Source organism: Odontesthes bonariensis, chromosome 6, assembly GCF_027942865.1.
Source record: "Odontesthes bonariensis isolate fOdoBon6 chromosome 6, fOdoBon6.hap1, whole genome shotgun sequence".
In the NCBI taxonomy this organism is placed as follows: domain Eukaryota; kingdom Metazoa; phylum Chordata; class Actinopteri; order Atheriniformes; family Atherinopsidae; genus Odontesthes; species Odontesthes bonariensis.
Genome location: NC_134511.1, coordinates 9396890 through 9420188, shown reverse-complemented (window position 1 = coordinate 9420188; position 23299 = coordinate 9396890). Strand labels below are relative to the sequence as shown.

Sequence of the window (23299 nt, the reverse complement as noted above, 5' to 3'; positions counted from 1 at the left end):
CGGCTGATGATTAAAAACCACTTGTGTTGGGTGTGTGAATATCTCTTGAGACTCGCCTGTTTTGCACCCATCGATTCAAACATCTTCTCCAAAAGGACCCTCATCTGCTGGATGTTGTTCATCAGCACACAGGGCTGGAAGAAGATAGAGGGAGTGAGAACCAAAGCAAAGTCAGATAAAGTAATAAATTAAGTAAAGAAAAGTAAAGAAATTAAAAAAAATGAGCACGATGGGAATATTTTAAGGTCCAACAAAGAGGAAACAAAAAAAGAGAGATTTGAGGGAGCGCTACAGAAATTGGCAGGAAGAGCTAAAGTATTAATCTTCTCAACAGAGAATGTACCAGCTTTCAACATGTCTGATCCCTCTCTGCAAAGCAGAGATGAGCCCAGAGGGAAGCGGTTTGGTAGCAGATTGGCGAGGATGCAGTACTCACTATCTTTTCCTTCTCACAGTACGATGGAAAGCTCTTGGCCAGCAGCGCACAGTACTGCAGCAGCACTTTGGTGATCGTCTGTGGAAACAAGATAACAAGCACATAGTTCACGTGTGCTCTGGGAACAGCTGGAGCTGTGACAGTGAACGCTGGGATTTACTCCTTTAGACAGGTGAAAACACAGCCGTGGCATTAAATATTCACACTGTGCTAAAAGAAAATGTCTAACATTTCTTATAAGACTTGCAGGTCTGAAGTCGTATTTGGTGTTCAAATACAACTTCCTGTCTTTACAATGTACTAATCTCAAAATGACATGCGAAAGGAGAGAGAATGTTCAGGAATTTCAACTTGAGTCAGGAATATTTTTGCAGTCAACACTAAAATAAGTCTAGTGTTCATGGAATCATTTTGCAAAACAGCTATAGATGAATATTTAAGACAACCACGACAAAAAGGAGGAACTGTGGATAGGAAATGTACATGGATGTGTGATGACCAGCACGCCGTCATGTTAGAAAACTGCCAGAACAAATTTAACTATGCTTAGCTGGCAATATGAGGGATGAAGATGTTTTGTTGGGACTGGACTGCAGTCCTGCCAGTTTTTGAATATCATGACATATTATACATTGAGTGATTAGACAACGTATATGTTAGGCAATGTATATGCTAATTTAATTTTCTGCAATAACCTTAAAGACTACAGGTGGCATTCAAGGAGCAATAACATCCTCTTGTTGAACGGTTTCTCTTGTCACTGTCCCATATGCTATTAGCTGAGATTATGGTAATTAGCAGGCCATTTGTAGTAAATTTCTTTCTTTTATTAAATTTCAACAAAGCGCTGTACCTGGCAAGAAGAAAAAGTGTCCAAAACTACCAAACAGTTTTGTTTTTCCATGTTCAAAATGTTTCTCAAGTGGCTCAAACTTATTCTATTTTGTTTGCGTTCAAAATTGTTCTGTAGAAAATGATATAACGTGACCAGGGTGTGTGCTGGGGCAATCCACCAGATATAAAGAAATAAAATACACAACGTGGGACTGAACACATGTAACCTGTACAACTTGAAACCTTTAGTGAAAGTGGAAATTCTACCTGCATGTGCAGAAAGAGCAGTTTATTATTTTAGATCAAATGCATAAAACAGTTCCCTTACAATCTTCTGAGACTCCCTGTCAGCACTCAGCCTAAACCTCTTCATATCTTTGACACTGAACATGAAACACTTTGAAATAAACGTCTTTTGTAGATTTAATTGAATCTACCAGTCCAGTAAGAAATAGAGGACGTATCTTAATACAAAAAAAAAATATTGATCAGTTTTGTTTGTGGCATGTTGATGTCAAACCTATATTCTATCTAGTTAAAAATGAGATATATCTCTATATATCCAATTTATATATTTTCAACTGATATATTCAAAGATACAAAATGCAACAATAACAAAGATCTACAAGAAAAATCATGACTAACAACTGTGTTTTTCTTACTATAGCTAAATTCATAGCTCTTTTGATTACCTTAGAATAAACAATTTATTACTAGGAGGATGGCTGATTGTTCAGAGGGGAATGAAGAAGAAGAAAGTGAAGGAATTGGAAGTTGCCTATGTGTTTTGTGAAAAGCTCAAGGGTCTCAAGGGTTTGAGAAATGGAGGATCATACTGATTGGGTAATGCAACCTGTGACTCAACCTTGACAAAGAAGCCAAAGAGGTGAAAGAAATTTGGCAAAGGCAGAAAATAAATAAATTAAATAAATAAATACTGGAAAATAATGGAAATTGCTGATGAAGAACAAAAGTCTCCAAAATAATGCTGAAGTTGCTTATTTTCTCTATGACAGGTAATTCAGTTTGCTCATATAGATTATATGTGCGAGATTGTCGGTCCCTGCGACCCTGTGTTGGATTTAGTGAGTACAGAAAATGAATGGCTGGATAGATAGTGGGTGGATGGCATTTTAGATGGTTGTTATCTTCAGTTTGACCACTTGATGTCAGCACTTATTACACATTGATACTTGAAGACCAAGTAGGGTATGTCATGCTTTGTGTCTGGCTCTATCAGACTCTTCAATGCCTGGACTGGTCTAGGACCCATTATACTTTTTATGAATGTATTCATATGTTTGTTAAATAGAGTGTGTGGTTTCTTTTAAACTGTTGTAAGTGCTGCAGTGGTTTATCATGTGCTTGTTGTTTGTTTGGTGGTACACTGTGTGGGTATTTACAATTCTTGCAGCTATGAAGCTATGAGGATAATTAAGGTTATTTTGAGTTGGCTCAGCACAGTATCACAGCGTTTTTTCAATGTGAAATTATAGCTGGAATCCTGGTTGCTGCTAACAGGATCCTGACAGCTGGTTTTAGTAATGCGTTGTACTGCATTAATACAGGTGTAAAAGCAGAAAAGTTCAGGTTTCAGATAAAACAATTCCAAGAAAAAGGAAAGAAATGCTAACAGGGTGCTGACATGTCTGTGAGGATACACTAACTGCCTTTCTGTGAGTAATACTGAATGTCTTGTTTGTTTTCAAAAAAATCTACATGGGGTACTAAACAAATCAGATCATTTATAAGTGGAACTGGTAACAGCCAGATTGTGCTTGCTACCGTTTCCTCACAGCATTTGGGGGTCATTGTGAGTGATTTCTCTACTTTCTGCTGAGTCAGCCAGACGGTGTACTCATGCATTAAACATTTGTCCCGATGGCTGTTGGCACTACTTAGTATGGTTTCCTCTGCTTGTTTATTGGTACAGTACAGTATTTATACTGTTATATGAGTCTGTCTTATCCTGGTTGAGGATGAGACAGATGAAAATTCAGAAACAGGTGACAAAAAAATCTGAAAAGAAAAGACAAAAATAAAGGCAAATACAGATGGAAAAGTACCTAAAGCCACAGAAAAGACGAGCCTGAGACTTCACAGAATGAGACAAGACGGTGGATGAATAGATAAAAGGCAAATAAATGCTAAGACGGAGAAGATGAAAAGATGTGAGGAGGAGATTAACCTGAGTGAAGGGACAGAAAATAAAAAGCTATTCAAGGGCTGGGGACAGAGATGGACAGCTCAGAGTGATGGCTTACATTAGCCATTCTTTTTTTAATGAGTTCCACATCGATCGAGTCTCAAAGGTTTGTTAGATTTAATGGCGAAGCTTAAAAGCAGTTCCGTTAAATTAGATTTGAAGAAAAAAATATTAACGGTTTGGACATAAAAACACACAGTATATGCTAGTGTGTATTTACATGGGATAAATACATGGAACTTACAAGCCAGTTTCTTAGGGGTACAAATAATTCAATGACATGAAAGAGGACTGTGTGTCACGGTTTGTGCCGGAAAGGAACTTTTGGTAAATAATAAAAACTCATGTCTGTATCATCAGTTATGCAAGACAGTTAATGGCAAAGTTCACCCCAGAATCAAACATCAGCTCACAACTGATTTCTTGTGCAAAAATCAAGTCCAAACAATGCTGAGCTAAATCAGTTGTGTTAAACACAACATTTTCCTCATATGCAGATCATTTAAAACTTTACTGTACTGTTTCCTATGGAGCACGCTAGTGCCCACTAAGGTCAGAACATATTTGTGGGCCACATCTTACCACACCATTACTGTGATGTCATTTACCTGTTTTAAGTATTTAGTTTTCAAGTTAACTTCTCAATTTTTTTGGATTATGTATAATTGGATACATTCCTTTTGATCTCCACTGTGAGTCAGAAAGCTCATAAAATATCTTAAGACAAAGAACTAGTTGCAAGTGATTTTTGTACATTTGTTGACCTGACCAATAAAAGCTTTTAACAAAAAGGGAGGAAAGATTTATGTGCTAATTAAACACATAAGAGACTAGATATTTGCTTAAGTTAAAAAAGGATTTAACAAACACACCTATCTCAGAGATCAGGAAAGATGTAGAGCAAACAAACGATGGAAACTGTTTCTGAGACGCTAATCTCACCTTGGCGAAGCGTCGGTTATATTGTGCCACCACGGCGGGATCGGGGCAGTCCAGTTTCTTGATGATCTCAAAGCTCTGGTTGAGCTGAGTGAAGATGTCCACCACTGAACTGGAGAACAGAACATGCTCTGAAGTCTGCTGGAACTGCAAGCGAAAGGAAGAAAAGACAAGTTTTAACCACTGGTAGCCCTCTTTATCTACTCTTAAGCTCACTAGTTTTTTTTTTTTTTAACTTTCCTGTAATCAAATCCTTCACTTGTTGCAAATGGAGGCCTCATGTCACCCTTGCACTTACAGTATAATGTGCTGCTATAAAGAAAGTCATTAGCTAAAAGGCTGAAGATTGTGGTCACATCTTTCCCAAGTTCCTGGCTCTTGCTGTTGTGTCTTGTTGTTGGCCTCTCCTACTCTTAACGATATATAGAGCCACAGATGGTTCTTTAAGGAGATAAGTGAACACTTCCTCAATACAGTGAATATTTAATGAACTCCCATTAGCTACAAGAGTTGTGTCTTCCAACTAGAAGAACTAAGAAAATAACTGCATTTGTTGGGTAAAATAGTGTGTGATTTGTGTTTTCTGGAAGCTAAATGTAAAGTCATGTCATCCATCCTGCATTTTATCAGCTGTGAGTTGAATTTGCCACATCCTCCCCACATTTATCCATTACAGCCCTTTAGTGAGTCACAATACATTCTAAATGTCAGTCCCTGCAACTGATAATAAACATTATCAAAGCTTTCACTCCATCTGTGCATCCACCTGTAAGCTGGGAGTGTAGCTTGGTTTTCTATATACATTGTTTTAGGGGTTCTGCAATCGAATAGTAAGAAAAAAAAAAAAATCGCCTTTGGTTATGTCGAGACTCTTCCTCTTGATCTCATTGTAAAATATCACAAGGTTAATGGAAAATGATAAATGAAATTAATAATGACAGCCCAGAGGCAACTTCACTGCAAAGCACGACAACACAGCCTCCTTTTGATCTGACGCTTTGGCTTTGAGCTCGCAGCTGTTCTGTTCACTGTTGCTTCAGAAATGAGCAAAAACAAAGAGAAGGAGGTTTTCTGTGAATCCTGTATGTTTGTAATCTGCTTTAAATGTTACAACTTTTGTTTTCCGAACCAGTGAGAAAATTCCTGTTGGAAACTCCACTGCTTGCATGGAGGTACATTAGGTGAGCAAGTTATCCATCAGCTTGGACCCGATCAGTTGTAAGAATGTGACCATATCTGTCCTAGATCACCTCGAAATGTGGTGATCTTGATGCATCCTAAATGGGTTTAGAACTGTGCTTCGGGCCGCTTGCTGGTGATGGAATCATCCAGCATGCATGTAAATTCAAGGGCTCCTCCGGCTGCATATAGATTGGCCTGTACTCCATGTGCTTTGAATGAGGTCACTGCTTTATCAGAGCTGGGGTAAAATGAAAATGGCTCATACAAAAACACATAGGACTGTCAGCATACACAATACAGACATGTATTTCTGGAGTATTAGTCTCTAATCTCAGTGCCAAAATCTTTTACTGTTTGTCTCATGATTTTTGGCACTCTTTTGTAGCCTATTAGCGCATGCCGGCACATGATCCATTTATACAGGTGACAAAAACAAAAACTCTTCATCTCTACTAACGAAAGAAAAAAAAAAGTCTTGTAATATCAACTTGTGTAGTCACTAGATAGTAAATAGAAAAATGCACTAACAACAACTAAAACTATTTGGGGGACCCTCAAAATGAATGAAACAACATCCAAAGTCCTTAATGTCAGCCCTGAACATTGAAACTGGTGTTCACAGTAAACTCTCCAGAAATTCCCTTATCAACAGGAAAGGATGGCCCTGTTCCCTGAAGATAAAGTGCAGCTTTGGGACCGTCAGGAGGCTGACCGAGAACACTTGTCTATCATTCTGTATATCTAGGACTGGATGGCCAGAAGAAGAGCTGTGCTACATTAAAATCAGTTGAACTATTCACGGGACACTCGATGAACACAGGGTGTCATTGGGGAGAGGCCATATGTCATTCTGTCGTAAATTGTACTTAGTTTTTATTCTGCTGTTGCACTCTGGCTCCTCCACAACATGATCAACAACTGTGAGAAATATGGTCTCTCACTGAGCTCTCAGCTCCTGCAGAGAAGAAAAATGTTCAGGTAGCAGCTGAAGCACTTTGAATTGCCTTGTGTGCGAATTGTGCTCTACAAATAAACTTGCCTTGCCTTGCTGATGTATGATATTTGGCTCTGACTGATTTGTCTTGGTGGTAAAACGATGAGAACTGATGCAAAAATACATCACTTAAATCTGTTTCAATCACCAGCAGAAATAATAAAAGAAAAGTTGACATCTCAAATTTGTGATATTTTCAGGATGTGAGTCACCTTAAAAGTATGGTCTCCAATTTGTTTCTTGTGACCTTCTGTTTGTAAATGGAAATAAAAATAATGTAATTTATAATATAAAATATGGACAAGGCCACATCATCCAGTTTGTTGAACTTTTGAAGTCTTGAGATGTGTCTTTGGCCACCAAGAGCCTGATCCGACTCAGTTTCACAATTTTGGTCAGCTTGGACTTACTATTCTCTCAAGTCAGGTTCACTTGGTCATTTCAGCAGTTTTCTGCAGTTTTTTTTGCATCTTGTGTTTTCTTAATTTTTCAGCCCTGGCAGTTGCTACTTAGAAAGGAATGTCCCATATTTACTGATTAAATTATCCTATTAAATCTTGATTTTATAATTGCAGAATCATCAAACAATTTAATGACACCATCTGATCAGCGACTTTGGCTATATCTACATGTACGAGGAATTCCTAGAAAGGAAGCGTGACGCAACAGAACGTCTGGAGCATTTTCTAACACAGTTCACAGTCACCTGACACATCAAAAACAACAATGTGCAAACAACCCTGAGACACAGTTGCTTTAGTCAAGAAGAGGAGAGGCAGGGAGAGGTGTTCCTGACAAATCTTGCTCTTGCAAGGTAGTGTGTTCGATTTTTGCTGTAAAAGTCACTCAATTTGTTCCAAGTCACTTTTGCTGAGGGGGTCTGTAGTAGCTAAAGTAGATAAATCTTGCATGAGAAAATGTCTCTGGTGGTGCGACTGTGTGTGAAAAGTGAATTGTTTGAGACTTAAGAGCCCTGAAAACCATCACCACTGCCGATAAGTTTATGTGCTTATCAGCACACAAATAAATGAGGGCTGTGATGTACTGATAAGAAAACAAATGCCAAACATCACAAAGCTCAGGATCAGAACTGCAAGATTAACAATTCCAATCATCTCACTGTTTATACTTCTCTTTCTTTTTTAATGAGCTAGTCTCGTGTAAAAGAAGAACATAGATAAGATCCTAAAATGAACAAGGCAGATTGTAAACAAAATAAAAACTTTTGACATGTAGAATCTTGAAATTCTTCCCATTCTTGTTTTTGTGACTCACCCCTTCTCTCTTGTCTCTCTCCAAAGCTGCGTGCATGAACTCCATGGACACATCCTCGTTCTCAGCCAGCCAGGTGAGCACAAACTGGAGAAACCATCTGCAGCAAGGACAAGACAGAAAGAACACATTTTGTAAACATCTCTTGCATGAACAATAAACTGGATGCACAAAACACAAGGAAACCATGAGATGAAAAGAAATGTGTTGCTGAGTTTTCTTTTAATTTTCTTTCAGAAATTCTCCAGCTCAAATACAGTATATTATTAGATGATCTCTGTTTCAATTGGCTCATTTTCCCTCTCAGTGTTACCATATATATGGTAAATGGTCTGCCTTTTTATAGCCCCTTTTAACCTTGCCTGGGTTCTACAAAGTGCTTTACATGCGTTTCTCATTCACACATTCATTAAGTAACTCTTACCGGTGGGATGGGTGTAGCGCAGAGGGTAGGGTGGCTGTTTGGAGGCTGGTTTGATACCCAGCTTTTGAATTGAAGTGTCCTAAGGCAAGGTAATGAAGGCTAGTACATAATAACGTACATGCAGCACTCTTACACACACTCATCACAATGGGCCAGTGTGTGGGTTTAAGTACACGTCAACATGTGAACTTGCTAGGTATCAAACCTCCAAACCGGAGGTCCACTCAACCATGCGAGCCATGACTGTTTGTACTCTGAGTGTTTATCATGTTTATCCTTTCCTTGCTCAAAAATTTCCTATTTTCATAGGAAAAAAATGTCTGCAACCCAGGAAGGTCATGAGTTCTAGCTAGCAGAGATGTCTGCAAGAAATGTGAAAACAGCATCTGCCATCTTTAATGCTGAATCCAAATTGTTTCACATTCTAAGTGAAACTAAATCCTATATTTTGATGCAAATTCTGCCTGAACAAGAGAAAACGGCTTCCACATCGACAAGTTTAAGTCTAAGGAAATATCTGTGAGTGATTGACGATCACAAGATATCTTTATCAAAAGATAAGATCATGAGAAAACAACCCAACATTTCCCATATATATGTAAATTACATTTATAAATCGATCAGTTTTAAGTTGCATTATGGCATATTTTTACAAGTAAAAAAAACAAACATAATCTTTAATTTGTGTTTTAGTATTTTCAAAGTCAGTGACTCTTTAGCAGCTTCTGGTAGCTTGTTTAGTTTAGGACAAGGCAGTTACTGGAGACTACATGGGTGATAGGTCGGTCTTTAGAAAACTAACACCTCAGGGAAGCTCATTAAAAGACATCAATGTCAACGAAGATTTTTTTAAATGTATGAACTGAACTTTCAACTGGCCCTTGTGAAGTGAGAAATTCCAGAAAATGCAACAGAGCATGCACACAAGCTGCATCGTAATATTATTAACACGAGGGATTTGAGTTAAGGATGTGAGAGTCCAAAGGTGAGTATGCAAAACTGGGCAAAATCTGAGTGGAAAGAGAGAAAAAAAAAACCAATCAGGGGGAACAAGGGAAACAATGAGTGCAAGAAATGGTGCCTTACGCAGGGTACTCAGGTACAGTGTCAGCGAAGGCAGGCAGGTCCTGAACATACTCGTTGTACAGACACTTGACCTTGAAATGCAGGTTCATGTAGTCAGCAGTCCGACAGAGCTTATGCTTCTCATGCTCTGTAAAAACAGCAAGACACACAAAAACACTCAGAAATGAAGAAACAAACTAGTTTAAAATCTCTCTCAATGAAGATTTATAACACAATGATACTAATGTGACGTTTTGTATTATGTCATGTTTGTTTGTATCGAGAGAATCTTTTGCATTTCTCTTGAATGCTGTGAGTCGATCAGAGTCAATGTATCGAAATAAATCTGTTGTTTATCTGGTACTGATGTCCAATAAAGTCTGCAGACCAGAACATTTGTCCAATTTATACATGGTTTAAATACATTTCCGAATGTAACAAGGTTTGTTTTCATTTTTTTTGTACCAATATACAAATGAATAAGTTCCAATTTATTTAAAATAATTGAGGTTCACTCTCACGCATGTTTCTCTTGTAGCTCAGATTTTGGTCTCTATTAACCTCTGTGTCTGTTTTCTGTTTAGAAACACTGTGGAGATGGTGAAGCATGTACTGTCAAACAGCGAAACAATGAGGATATACATTTCCTTTTAGATGGATGGAAACTTTACTGCAACAAATGCAGTTTGATTAAAAATCCACAAGGAACCATCAAGACTAAAAATAAAAGGGTAAAGTAACTAAGCAGCTTATCTACCGTGTCAGTTTTTGAAAAACATAAAAAAACAACTTGTATCCATTTGCTGGTTAAATAGAACTACTCTCTAAAATCCTCTGCAAATGTTAAACAATTCTCACAAATAAGAAAAAAATAAAGGTACAAAAATGGAACCCAGGAGAACACCAGTGCAAAATATAATCACAAATATATGTGCAAAAGAAAGGTAATCTATGAATTCATGATAAATGGCAAACAGCTTGAGTCTGAGGTAAAATGCACATGAACAAGCATATAAACATACACAGAGATTAGAAGAGGACTACATGCCCAAACTTCATTGTCATAACTATGTAAAACTGACATATGGATAAGAAATAAAGGACTGGGAGATGGTGTTCTAGGTGACAGAAAGAAACACGCTTACACACTCTTCATATATACACACACACACACACAGTCTTACCAGCAAAGAAATCAACTCTGCGGATGCGAAATGTGGCGGGAGCTGAGATGGCAACAGAATTATGAGAAAAACTGATGAGAGTTCAGACAAAACAGAAAGGAAAGTTTCATGCAGAAAAGACTGAAATGGGAGTGAATTTGTGAAAACAAATCCTTAGGGGCGTGGGACGGTCAGCTAAACACAAAGTCTAAATATCTGTAACCTACAAAAGTTAACCTTTGACTTTAACAAAAGTAAAAAAACAAATGATATGAATTAAGACTGTACGTCCGATGACGCAGGTTTTAGAGGTATGTGTGCATTTGCCTTAAAGGGAATTCAGTGGAATTGCATTCTTTTGTAAAGTAGGGAAACTCACTCAGAGGTCAGAATTTTAAACACTGAACACACCGTGATCGAGCAGTCAAACAAGCAGAAACAACACAACTGCTACACTACTACCGACTGACTGTATCATCTCAACAACTACGTTGCGTTTACTCTCTATTCTCACCATTGTTCCAGCGGCAGTGGTCTATTTTATCCAGAACTGGAGAAGATGATGGCGACGAAAGAAAGAGAGTTGATGAGGTGAAGAAAATCAAGCATGTAGATGGAAGTTGGAGAGCGAAGACTGTTTCTCTTTCTTTTACACACAAACATACAAACGTAAATGTATCATAAACAATCTTACCTTCCAAAGCATATTTCATGTCCTGAGCAAAAAGAGTCCACATGACCTCAGCGCTGACTTTCCCCACATTGAGTTCTTGAGGAAACCTAAAAAGCAGAAAGACGGTAGGCAGTGAAAATATTTATTGCTAAACCAAGGATGTCTTGTATAGTAATGTTAAAGAGGAACAGCAGGTAAATTCTTCTTAATCAAGTAACATAAAAAAAACACAAGAACATCAAACCAAGCAGAAGCCAAAATTTCCTCATCTTACTGTGTTGACAGGCGATTAAAAAATCTCAAACCTTCACAGAAATATTGGTAAATAACATGTTTTTGTCACTGGAAACTGGAGCGATGAAAATAAATTTAAACACCAGCCCAACAACACGCCAAACAACAGAATAACACTGACTGATTAATGATGGGTGTGTATGAGTTCTTGTCTTCTTCGATGATGGACACAATGAGGGTGAGGAGTTTAGTCCAAAAGTCCAGATTCTGGATACTCGGGCCTTGCTCCTCTGGCTGGCTCTCTTTCTTTTCTTCTTCTTCGTCATCCTCTTCCTCCTCTTCTTCGTCTTCTTCTTCCTCCTCCTCTTCATTATCTTTGTTTTCCTCTCCCTCAGCTTTTTCCTTCTTCTTCTTTTTCTTTTTCTTCTCTGGCTCAGGCTGCAAGAGAGAAATAGACAGAACATAATGTGGCAGAAGAATTCAGTTGCCAGATACGATGTGTTTAAGTTTCATAGACCTCAGAGAAACTAAACCCAGAGGCAGAAAGAAAGACAAGTTTTTATGAAATAAGAGACATATTCTGCATTCAATGTTAAACAGAATATTATTCCTCCACTGTACTGGGATGATTTAATAAGAATTAAGAAATCAATATGATTTTTATGTCTAATTCCAGTAGGTAAAGCAGAAAAAGCCAGATGTTTCTTCATTTAAAAATTGTAAAAGGCAAAAGAGATTCGTCATAGATATTAAAAATGTTTTGTGCCACTGTGACAAACTGTATTATATAGTCCAAGATTGTCAAGAGCAGAACATATTACCATGATTCTGCCATGATTCTAGCCTAAAAAACAAACTTATCATGCTTTTCATTAATTGAGAGTAAATTGTATGATGTTGAAAAGTATCAGGCTGGTCGACAGGTAGATTTTTCTATCACAGTGTCTGACCTACGTTATGGAGGACTAAAACAGCAAAACCCCACAACAAACACAAGAAATAAAGAAATGCAACAAAAAAGGGAAAATTTACGCACAAAATAATTTTATGATTTCAAATTTCTTCTGCTTTTTTTTTACTTTTTAGAATGACCACTTATTATTTACTTTATGGTTTTCTATCGTATTTATTGTTGTGATCCAGTGACCAAAGGAGAGGAAACAGGGCAGGTGTAGCCGATCTCTAATTTTGTGCCACAATAAACAGAAAAAAACATTTTTTAGGAAAACTACCAGGAGTAAAGGCGCAAAAAAAAAAAGACATACTAATATAAATTAATATATTCTGATATGACGACATAAAAATAAGATGCAACATAGAAACAAAAAAAAAATTAAAAAAAATCGATGAATAGATGAAGAAATGAATAAACGAATTAACACAATTAAAAGTTCAACAGTAACATGAATTAATGGGGGAATTAATGCAAAGATCAATTAATTAAAAAAAAATTACCTGGAAAAGATTTAGGGCTAAATCTTTTTGTCCCATATTTTCTTTCCATTCAAATCAATATATTGTGTATTTACTTATTTATTAAAAAATGAATTCTTGTTTTAGTCCTGAATACAACATTTTTTCTGCATTTTTTTGCAGAAACAAAATGTCACGTTTTTCTTTTAGGGGAAAGAAAGCTTTTTAGCATTAGATTTTTCTTTCAGGCATAGATTGGAGCTTCTACAGAAGAATCTCGAAATGTGTTAACTTAGAAGCTCACTGGTGGTTCGGCGGTTTGAAACTGGCGGTTGAAGAGCTCCAGACAGTTGTTGAAGATGTACTCGTAGGTGGAGTTCAGACAGGCCTTGACACAGTCCCGCACCACGTTGGCTGCTCTGGGCGGATTCGGCAGCTCCAACACCTGCGGAAGGCCCCACGCAATGAGTGGGAAGACAGCTCAGATAAACGTGAACAAAAGCACACAGACAAGTCAATACGTACAATACAAACATTGGCTAACAAAATCATCATGTTGTTTTCACAAGGTTGAGCAAAAAGGAAAAGCAAGAATGTCTTAAAAATGATCACAATGGCTGAGTAAAGCAATACAAATACATCTGTGAAACTGAAATAGATCACTCTAAACAAAAATAACTGTTACGCTGTCTACCACTTTGGAATCAATCGTCTCAACTCCACACAAGTTCACTCCGAGAAACATTAGTTAGTGAATACAATTAGTCCTGCACTACATTTCAACTCCTGGTGAGATTCTACCCTCATACGAGGCCTTACAAGAGTCAAACTCTGTAAAATACTGCCAGCTTTGGGCAGAAACTGTAGGTAATATAATAACAGCGTGCAGCTTTAGAGGATGATTGTAATTGTACTAGAATGCCCTCCATGTTGCATGCATTTGACGTTTGGGGTCATGATGGTGTGCTTTGAGTTGATATTCTGTTTCTACCTTCATCCTGAAGAAGGTGATGCTGGTGAGAAGATCCACGGTTGACTTCAGGTCACTGAGACGAGCCTTGTCGCTGACTGGGAAGTTATTCTGCTCAACGCCACACACAATTCAGTTGTTAAAGGTTATACTGGCATGCCGTCCTTTTTTCAGTTTCACATGATGTCAAACTATATACCTGCACTTGCTGAAGAAAAGAAAAAAAGCAGCAGAAACACTGACTCACTCTGTACGTGGAGAGGTCGATACGTAGGGAGTTGTGCAGCTGATCCAGGAGCTTCACAAAGCGATCTCTCTGTAGGGGAGAAGAAATACAAAGCAAAGAGGTGTTTACCTGAGTCTCGCACTTGATCAGACAGCGAGGAACACATTTTCTTGAGCAATAACCAGAATGTCAGTGTTTGACATGTGTCTCGTCTAATGGCGCAGACTGAAATGGAGATACAATTCCAAGAGACAAATAAAATATGTAACCACAAGCTATATGAGATTATTCAACTCTGAGTTTAAAAAGTTTCTTTTTGAAATGCATTGTATTTTATTTCATTTAAAGACCATGTGACTAAACCTGACTTTTCCATTTCTACTTTCCATTACATTTTAGCTTTGTAATACTAAAACCAAGTATATGTAATGGTGTTACTTTTAAAATTTGGATTCTTTTACAATGAGTTATCACCCGAAACATGTGTGCCGGACAAAAAAAGAACATAGATTCTAATCATTGCCCTGAGGAAATGAAAAAGAGGTCATGGATAAACTTTCACTTTTATTCTCAGTGAGAAAGTCAAAAAATGAATGGGTAAATATATAAAAAATATCTATTTTGGTGTGTTGGAGAGTGTATGAAGTCAATACCAACTTAAAAAATAAAAAATAAACCACACACACACACACACACGTTGTTTGAGGCTGCCCATATCTTAAAATCCATCACTCAGTGGGTCATGCAGATGTTTACGTCACACTCCCTGTTTAGCACAGAAACCTCCATCCTGTCCACCGTCTTTGTTTCCACCAACCGTCAACTTCAAATCAAGCTGCAGTCGCTGTACCTCAGAAATAGAACGTTTATGTGCTATAAGCAGCAAATTCTTATGAGCAGTTGCATAGATCACTTAGATAAAAAAAAATAATGAATATTTCTCTACCAAGTACTTTGACTAACGTTTGTATCTCGATGAAGGAACCTAACTTTTAATTGGAGTTACATAATTTGTTTTCTCAGTTGGAGGTTTTAAACTCCAACTGAGGCAGCCCGCATCTAAAAATCTGGAGCTGATATATGACAGAGGAGTCAAACTGGGCATTACGTAACAACCTGGGCCATTTCAAAGCATGATTTGCAATGAGATTGTTCCTAACAGAAGGATCAGTACCAGCTATCTGCGTCCTAACAGCTGCTGATGAAAATGTATCTATTTGGCTGTCAAGTAATAAGTTTGATGTGTGTGCTGGTGTAAGCTCTTGGTCCATTTACTGTTTGCTCTGTTATTTGGTCATAATGTGATTCAAGGGTCATTGAGTATGATTTATCTCTACCGAGTGGGCCACCCTGAGGTTTAAATAATGCTGGTCAGAGCAGAGGTGTAAATTTGTGGTTGAAAAGGAGCTACTGTAGAGTATTTATTTGGTAATTTGACCAAAGCATGACAGGCATTCTTTAACGAGCTTCAAACCTGCATCACTGGACAGTCAGTTATCACACTGTGGCAGGTAATACAATTTACAATTGTTGGAGCAATACACCAACGGAGACAATGCAGAAATAGTCTAACAGCAAACAATTAAATGATTAAGAATCAGTCAAATCTGCCTTGGAAATGTATCAGAAGAAGAGAAATACTCTCATCACAACTGGACAAGAGATTAAGGATGAGAGATAATACATGTAAATGTAATCTGTCATTCTCTGTACACTGGTTTCTATTTTACCTGAATCATAAGGGATGTGTGTTGTATGCAGAGTTGAATATAACTCTCAATCATGAGTTCAGCATTATTTTAAGTTTAATGGACTTTGTTAAAGCAGAGTGGTTAAAACTTTGCTTATTTAAGCTGCATTTTAAACAGCTGCTTAAGCTATGTTTGCTGCCCTGTATTTTTCTAATCTTCATTCTGGATGGACTTTAAGATCTGTTCCAGGAAACGTAAACAGCCTCCCCAGTGGGAGCAATTTAAGCCCGTTATCTTCCTTAAACACATGGAGAAAGGAAGAGCCAGGGATCAAACCACCCCATAATGAATGGTCAACCAGCTCCACCATCTAAACTACGTCCAGTAGCGGCATCCCCATCGTCTATTTCTATCCCCTTGCCCTCATATGCTTTGGCCACACAAATGCATTTACATGGCATGACATAAAGCACTGTTCAGTTGGGAGGGAGAGTCCTCTGCAGCAGAGGGAGTCATGATGATGTGGCAGACAAACTTTTTTCTTTTTGATGGATAGAAAACAAGGGGGGGGGGGGGGGGGGGGGGAGAAAGAGAAGCAAGGTTTCCAGCCTCACTGAAAATTGGCCAAATTAGTTACAAAGAATTGGCAAGGCACATTTTTCTAAAGTGTAATGATGAATAACAAAAAATGCTGCATTTTGATTGTGTAACAGTTCAGTTTCTTTGGATGCCTCCCATGCCTTCATTCTGTATTGCCTTAGAAAAGTAGCCAGTCATGGTTGAATGCCTAGCAATTAATTAGTGCATTGTTAGAGGACTACAAAAGGTTTCTTTTTGGTTTTAATACTTTTATAAAGTATGAACAATGTCCAATAATAATTGGCACTAAAGACCAACCAAAATACCAAATTCTAATCAACCCCAGTTTTTCTTCTCGCCTGGTTTGTGACTATCTGAGCATGCCAATTGTGGCAGAAACAATGTTTGTGATTATATTTGAGAGAGCGGTCTTTCTCAAGTGTTTCTTTAAATTCAAGTCCTCTTAGGGATGAATGACGATGGTTAATGGTGTGAATATGACAACTGATATTTTACGTCTGGGTTATTTTCCATCTGTGACACTTTTGTCACTTCCTGGTTGTTATTTTTTTTTGGTCAACAACATCACTAGTTTAGGGTTAGAAATCAAAACTACTTTGTTAGGGTTAAAAAAAAACATAATTCTAGGACTGAAGCACAGTCTTTTTGCTCTTCAACTGTCATTTTGTCGAACGCCATTTTGACTGCATGAACAAATGACCCATAGGGTTGATATTAGCTTCTCTTCGTATTTAATTTTGCACATTCAGCGTCTGTGCACTCCAGTTGTTTTTTTGTTTTCCAATTGTATCTAGTCACCTTATTGCTTTACATCTGTTTTAAAAAAAAAAATCTTTTGATTACTCCTGCCTGTATAAAAATATATTCCCTATTTCTTTTAAATAGTTAGAACTTGTCTTGATTGCTACCTTGTTTTGCCAGTCATTTAGATTGATGGTTTCCCTGCCTCTGCAGCAACATAGTTTCATTAAAGCCCATCTGGTTCTTCACATGCATATGCCTGCAAAGAGTCCTCTTCCAAAACCGAACGCAACAGCTTCAAAATAGAAATAAAACAAAAGGAGATGCTGCAGTAACAAGAACCATCTTTTATATACGGCGTGTATCTTTGACAAATAGGCAGACATGCACTGTAACAATGAGTTTGACTCATAATGGGATTTTCTTCTTAAATAGTCATTGAAACTCTAGCTGAACTAACCTAAAACAACAGCGTGAGAAAGGGGGGTAAATGTGCCCTGAAACACACATTCTGTTTCACCTAAAAAGTCTGAGAAAAGGACAAAAGCTTGATTTTGACCTTTAAAAGTTATCACAGCCACATTATCCTTCCCTTAGGCACAACAATCCTCGTCCTGTCCCACAACACACACATCGGCTCCTCCTCTGTCACACAAAATGGTCACTTTTACAGTTTCATTGTATGAATGATAATGAAACTCGTTAGTGTACCTTCAGCCCATAACCTCAGGGGCAGGTCGCCTGTAGTTCACAAACTTCTCTATCCTTTGCTGCTCTGACACAATTTTTGTGATCATAAAATATTTGGCATATGACCCCGCTCATTAGATGGGTGATAGACTTCTGCATTAAGTATTAATGGTATAACCTTCACCTGAAATACTACACACAGTCTGAGAGGTGGAAAAATAGAACCAAGTTATTTTGGTCTCATCTGATCACAAATATTTTTTCCAACTGACTTCTGTCTTGACCAGAAGACCATTAGAGCTGTTTTTGAAAAGCAGTGTCTCACTTTGCAGCTCTGTTGTCCAGACTGTTGTTGTTCAGTGTACACCTGATGATGATTTTTACCATTAGCCAATGTGAGAGGCCTTTGGGTACTTAGAAGATACCCTGGGCTCTATTGAGATCTTGCAGACTCTAAACACATTGCTCTTGAAGTGATCTTTGGTTGGTTGGTTAAGCAGTACTGGGGAGGGTAACAGTCCAAACTCTTTGGAGATGGTTTTGCAACCTTTTCCAGCTTGAAGAGTTCCTCAGAAAACTAATTGGTCTGTAATACTCTTCAATCAATGTGTTGTATAGATTAGACTTTCATAGATCCTTGTTTGTATCTAAAAAACAGGGAGCCCACTTACATCTGACAGTCATCCAGTTTACAAAACTATATCAATATCAAAATTAACAGCTAACTCTAGAGCTTTACATACTTTTGGCACAAATAGATTTTCAATCTTGCATAATGTTACACAAATTCAGCATTTTCTTTTGGTCTCAGTTATTTTCTTTTGAGTATTCTTTATCCATTTCAGGGCTTTTTTGAAAATGTGATGATGTTACATTGATGACAGTTATGTAGAAGTATAGAAAATGCAGAATTTGCTCATGAAGTTTGCTGCTATTCAGAGCTTTTCAAACACTTCTGATAAAAGCATCCATGCAACTTGTAAAATCAGATATCTTAATGCCAGTTTTTTTATGTGCTATGTGTGGTTGAAAACTAGGATATTCACAGGCGGGATGGTGTATAATGGTTAAGGGACACTGCCAAAAAAAGTGATTATAATTCCAGTGTTACCTCTGGCAAAAAGTCACTGCTGCAACAATTGCTTCCCCTGAAAGACACTAAGGAGGAGGTGTGAGATGCTGGCATCTCTGTAGCTTCTTGTTGTTGTGCAGAAACTCACTCGCAGACACACTTTTGTAATGCAAAAAGCAATAACATTATACAGCAATAACTGCTGGGTGATGACATGATCTTAGAGATAAAATATTAAAGGCAGAAGATGGTAGATTTTATGGAATCTTTAACAGACAGAAAAAGGGTGGTGCACAGGAGAAGGAGTCAGAGGACAGAGACAGAATCGAGTAGTAAAGGAAGGCTAAAGTCAAGTTCTACCTATCAAAAAACACCTTATTGCCATGGCAACAGGTGCATTGAAACTGACTTTGTTCAGGATTTAAGAAAAGAAAGAAAAGAATGCCTAGAAAAAAAATGGTACTGTTGAACAATTGTATTTGTTTTTCAAGGAATGCCTGAGAGGAAGCATTGCAGCTCCACAAAGGGAGGAGAGACTATAAAAGCTCCATACAGCAAATGAAAAGGCACAGAGACAGAGCACAAGGGTTGCCAAGCAGATGGTAACAAAAGACCTCTCTGCTGCCTCTGTACTGTTCTGTCTGAAACCAAATAAAAAAAAAAAAAAATCAATAAAGAAGCTATCATTTCAGAGTGAGACAATGCCTTACTCTCAACAGTTTAGCCGACAGTTCTGCTCTTAGGGGAAGATGACACATAACATGGAAATCCATTGTAATCACTTTACGAGTTTATAGGGAAAAACAACCCATTAAAAAACGCTGGGACAATTAACTGAAATATCAGCAGAAAAACACAGATACAGTTTTGAAAGTTTTTGAATTGGAGCGTATTCAGTAATCGACACACAGAATTAGATGATTAGGTAAGCATTTTCTAAAATCCAATAGAAAGTTTAATCTGTAATTTGAAAGCTGTTTTTACCTTTATTTTACAAAGAAAATCTTTTTCAATGTCTTCACTGACAAACTCCATTATGTTTGGAAAATGAAAACAACAAATCCAAAATTCAATGTTAGCAACTCACATAAAATAAGTTGGGAGAAAGACAAACAAGAACATAATAGTTTATAGAAAATACAAGTAACTTTCTGGAAGATTGTGCTTTCAGCAGATTAATTGATGGCGTCAGGATTTGAAATAAAAGGAGCATCCACCAAAATTCAAACAGATTGACAAATTACAGTTTGAACTTTTTGTTGCATTTTAGAAAAACTTTCCCTGTAATATCTGTATGTCTTGCATTAATTAACATCAAGCCTTTTCACTACAACTGATGATCGCTATCCTCAAAGATGGAAAGAAAGCTTAATGAAACAACTGTTTCCTGTTCTTCAGATACAGCAAAGAAGAGTCAATTAAGTTGAATCTGAAGAGACAAACTAACTAACCAACCAACCAACTGCTCACGCCACATTTTGTTTAGGGTTAGGGTGTTCTCTGGTAAGGGCAACAACAGAAGATATTTGTGGAAATCTCAGACACAGTGGCATCAGATTGAGATTGTCCAATCAGTCTGGTCTTTTCTCTACAACACCAATCGACCTGAAGGGGTTATCACTAAGCTGACACCCAGATGATGAACAGACACAACTGCAGCTCATAGTGAGTTCAAGCCTGTCTGCATCTTTTGACCCTTCACAGCAGGAGAACTCTGTCTGCAACCTTATGTATCATTAGAGTGCAACCAGTAGGGGAACTTAAATTGGGACTGTTGGCAAAAAATCCATTAAGCCATTAAGTTCAGCCTCTAGCTGTCATTGTCTCCCATCCTCAGTTCCTGAGAGGCCCGCAAGCTGAATCTGGGTCCCTGCAAAGGTCTCAGACAGCTGAGATATCATCGCCTAATGATGAAGACTTGTAGAAGCATAAATGTACACCTGCTTGGACGTTATGCATCATATTCATGGATAGACTTGTGGAAGACTGAAAAAATATCATTTAAAAAATGAAATCTCAGTCGTGCCTCTGCTTACAACTGTTATTTTGTTCATTTCACAACTGCACCTTCTCTTTTCTTTTCTCGTCTTAGCCAGAAGTTGAATTTATAAACTTCCTCTAAACCTGCCTCTTACACAATGACAACTGGGATAGGCTAGTCCCCCCGGCGACCCTGAGTTGGATTAAGCGGTTATAGAAAATGGATGGATGAATGGATAGGTATCACCTCTGTGAACTGATTTGTAAAATCATGTATAATCAAATCAACATCAAAAGACCCTTTTCTATTGAGTCCTTGAGAAAACCAATAAAAGTATCAGTAATACAAAAATATCAAAAAGCAGTCATGTGCTAACAATGTTATCTCCTAGAAGGACAAATATCTTGATGTCTCCTTGTTAGCCACCAAGCATAAAACAGATCCTCAGCCTTTCTATGACATCTCATGGTCAATGTTTTAAAGGGAATAAGCTTCATCAGTCTGATAAAAGATGCAGTGAATAAAGAAAAACAAATATCAGAAAGGAAACAGCCTGTAACATTAAAAGACAAACTGGAAAAATAAATAAAAGTGCCTTTTTACAAGCCATTAGCAAAAAAATCCTTCAGAATTTCCACTATTCTGCAAGGTACTTCAACAAAGTGATGTCACCCTATTGACACTTTTATTATGTCCCTGTTTATATAAGTAAGTGAATATTTTACTTTGATTCCATCTATTGAATCAAAAGTGCGAGAAGAAACAACAATAAAACTTGAACCAACGCACACTTTGAAAAGAGATTTCAAAGAGATTTCAAAAACCCAAGACAGCTTACTGACCGGACTCCCAGAGGAAGACTGTTCCACAGCCTGGAATCCGGGACAACAAACACATAATCCCCTAGAGTTCTAAGTCAACAGAATATACAGATTGTAGGACTTGATCAAAAGACCTAAGAGGTGTCCACTGACGTCCTCTGAGCCAGACTGTTCAAGGTCTTATAGACGAGAAGGATTTGGAACTGAATCAAATCCTAAAAGTTTTACGAAGTGGGGCAATATTTGAGTGACGTGGAGTCTAAGTAAGCATTCATGTTGCAAAGTTTTGGAACAAATGTCAATGTTATAATAGCTGGTCTTGGCTTTGATAGGGATGAATCCTAATCAATGGGGGTTGAATAATTTGCTGGCCACCGTATATGTAGGTTTGCAAGTTCAGGAGATGAGTTTTCAATGAGGCCAAGGATGACTTAACACTTTTAAAAAGAATATAGCCATATGCATCCCAGTTCCCCTCCGGATGGATCTCAACACATCCTAAATGCGTTCACACCTTTTCCTCAGGCTGTCCATTAGTGATTAGATCACCAAAGACACATGTTGAAGTAAGCCTGAGAGTCAGCTTTTGACTGTTGTACATTCTGAACAATATTCTGACTGGCTGACAGACTGATTATCTGTTTCGTAATCAAAACTTGTGTATTTTATTTTGCCTGGAAGTCACTTACCCCAAAGTTGGAGGCTGCAAATCTGGCTGGAGCAGAGACATTTGTGGAGGCAGTGGGGTGGGCATAGAAGGCATTGATGTTTGCCAGCAGGGTGCTCATCACTGCTGGTATCCCTGAGAGCATGTACTTAGAGGACAGGCAAGAGAAATGGCTGTGGTGGAAAAGAGAGAAAAAAGGAAGAGGGGAAAGATTGAAGGTATAAAATAAGTACGTTAAAAATAGCAGGTTGGATGAAAATAGGCAAGAGGGAAGGTGAGTCAGGATTGGTGAAAGGAGAGAGGAAAAGAGTGAGGACAGAGCAAAGAAGGGTTAAAAATAAAACATATGAGGTTACAAAGATCAAAAAGAAGGGACAAAAGATGGATGGGGGGATAAATGAGTTGATAGAGATGATAAAGAGAAAAAATATTGAAGAGTTAGAGGGAAACAAATCAAAATAAATGGAGATTAAAAAATCTAGATAAAACCAGGGCACAGATGCTGCAATTTGTAAACTGTACTGGCATATTTTAACATAAAATCAATTTATCTTTCAAAAAATGACAATAAAATAACTGTTAATAAGACAATGATGGGGTCAATGATGCCCTAGCCTTAGAAATTTAATTGGGTTGCTCTTGAGTTTTCTGCATCCATCTTTCCCTCTATCAAGAAAAATCTCTCAGCAACAATCTCAGAAAAAAATATCCACTGTGCATGAAGCTGCCATCACCATGCTGGACCACTGAGTCCAAATACTCTGTTGGGAAACTGTAACAAACAGTTCAATCTTGTTCCATCAGATTAAAGGATTCTGCTTCTCGAGTCTGAGGTTCATTCAGGTGGCTCTTTGCAAGCAAGTGGGCTGTTAAGTGCCTTTAATTTTGGTAACTACACAGTGAAGGTCTTACCCATGGAGTGCTGCACTAATGGCTGTCCCTATGTAAGGTTGCACCAAAAAAAAAAAAAAAAAAAAGATTCTGAATCTCATTTCTAGTGACCAT

General features: G+C 37.8%; 1 protein-coding gene across 1 annotated transcript in view; it reads right to left on the bottom strand.

Annotated features, from left to right (window-relative positions):
- LOC142382715 (protein unc-13 homolog B-like) overlaps window positions 1–23299 on the bottom strand; it is a 169826-nt gene that overhangs the window by 25449 nt on the left and 121078 nt on the right. The window contains exons 20-30 of the mRNA XM_075468836.1: window positions 22317–22467; window positions 14053–14121; window positions 13827–13916; window positions 13140–13280; window positions 11604–11860; window positions 11210–11295; window positions 9374–9500; window positions 7867–7963; window positions 4419–4562; window positions 437–514; window positions 57–134 (exon numbers count right to left, since the gene is read on the bottom strand). Coding sequence (XP_075324951.1) covers window positions 57–134; window positions 437–514; window positions 4419–4562; window positions 7867–7963; window positions 9374–9500; window positions 11210–11295; window positions 11604–11860; window positions 13140–13280; window positions 13827–13916; window positions 14053–14121; window positions 22317–22467 — 1318 coding nt within the window. The remainder of the gene's footprint in view (window positions 1–56; window positions 135–436; window positions 515–4418; window positions 4563–7866; window positions 7964–9373; window positions 9501–11209; window positions 11296–11603; window positions 11861–13139; window positions 13281–13826; window positions 13917–14052; window positions 14122–22316; window positions 22468–23299) is intronic.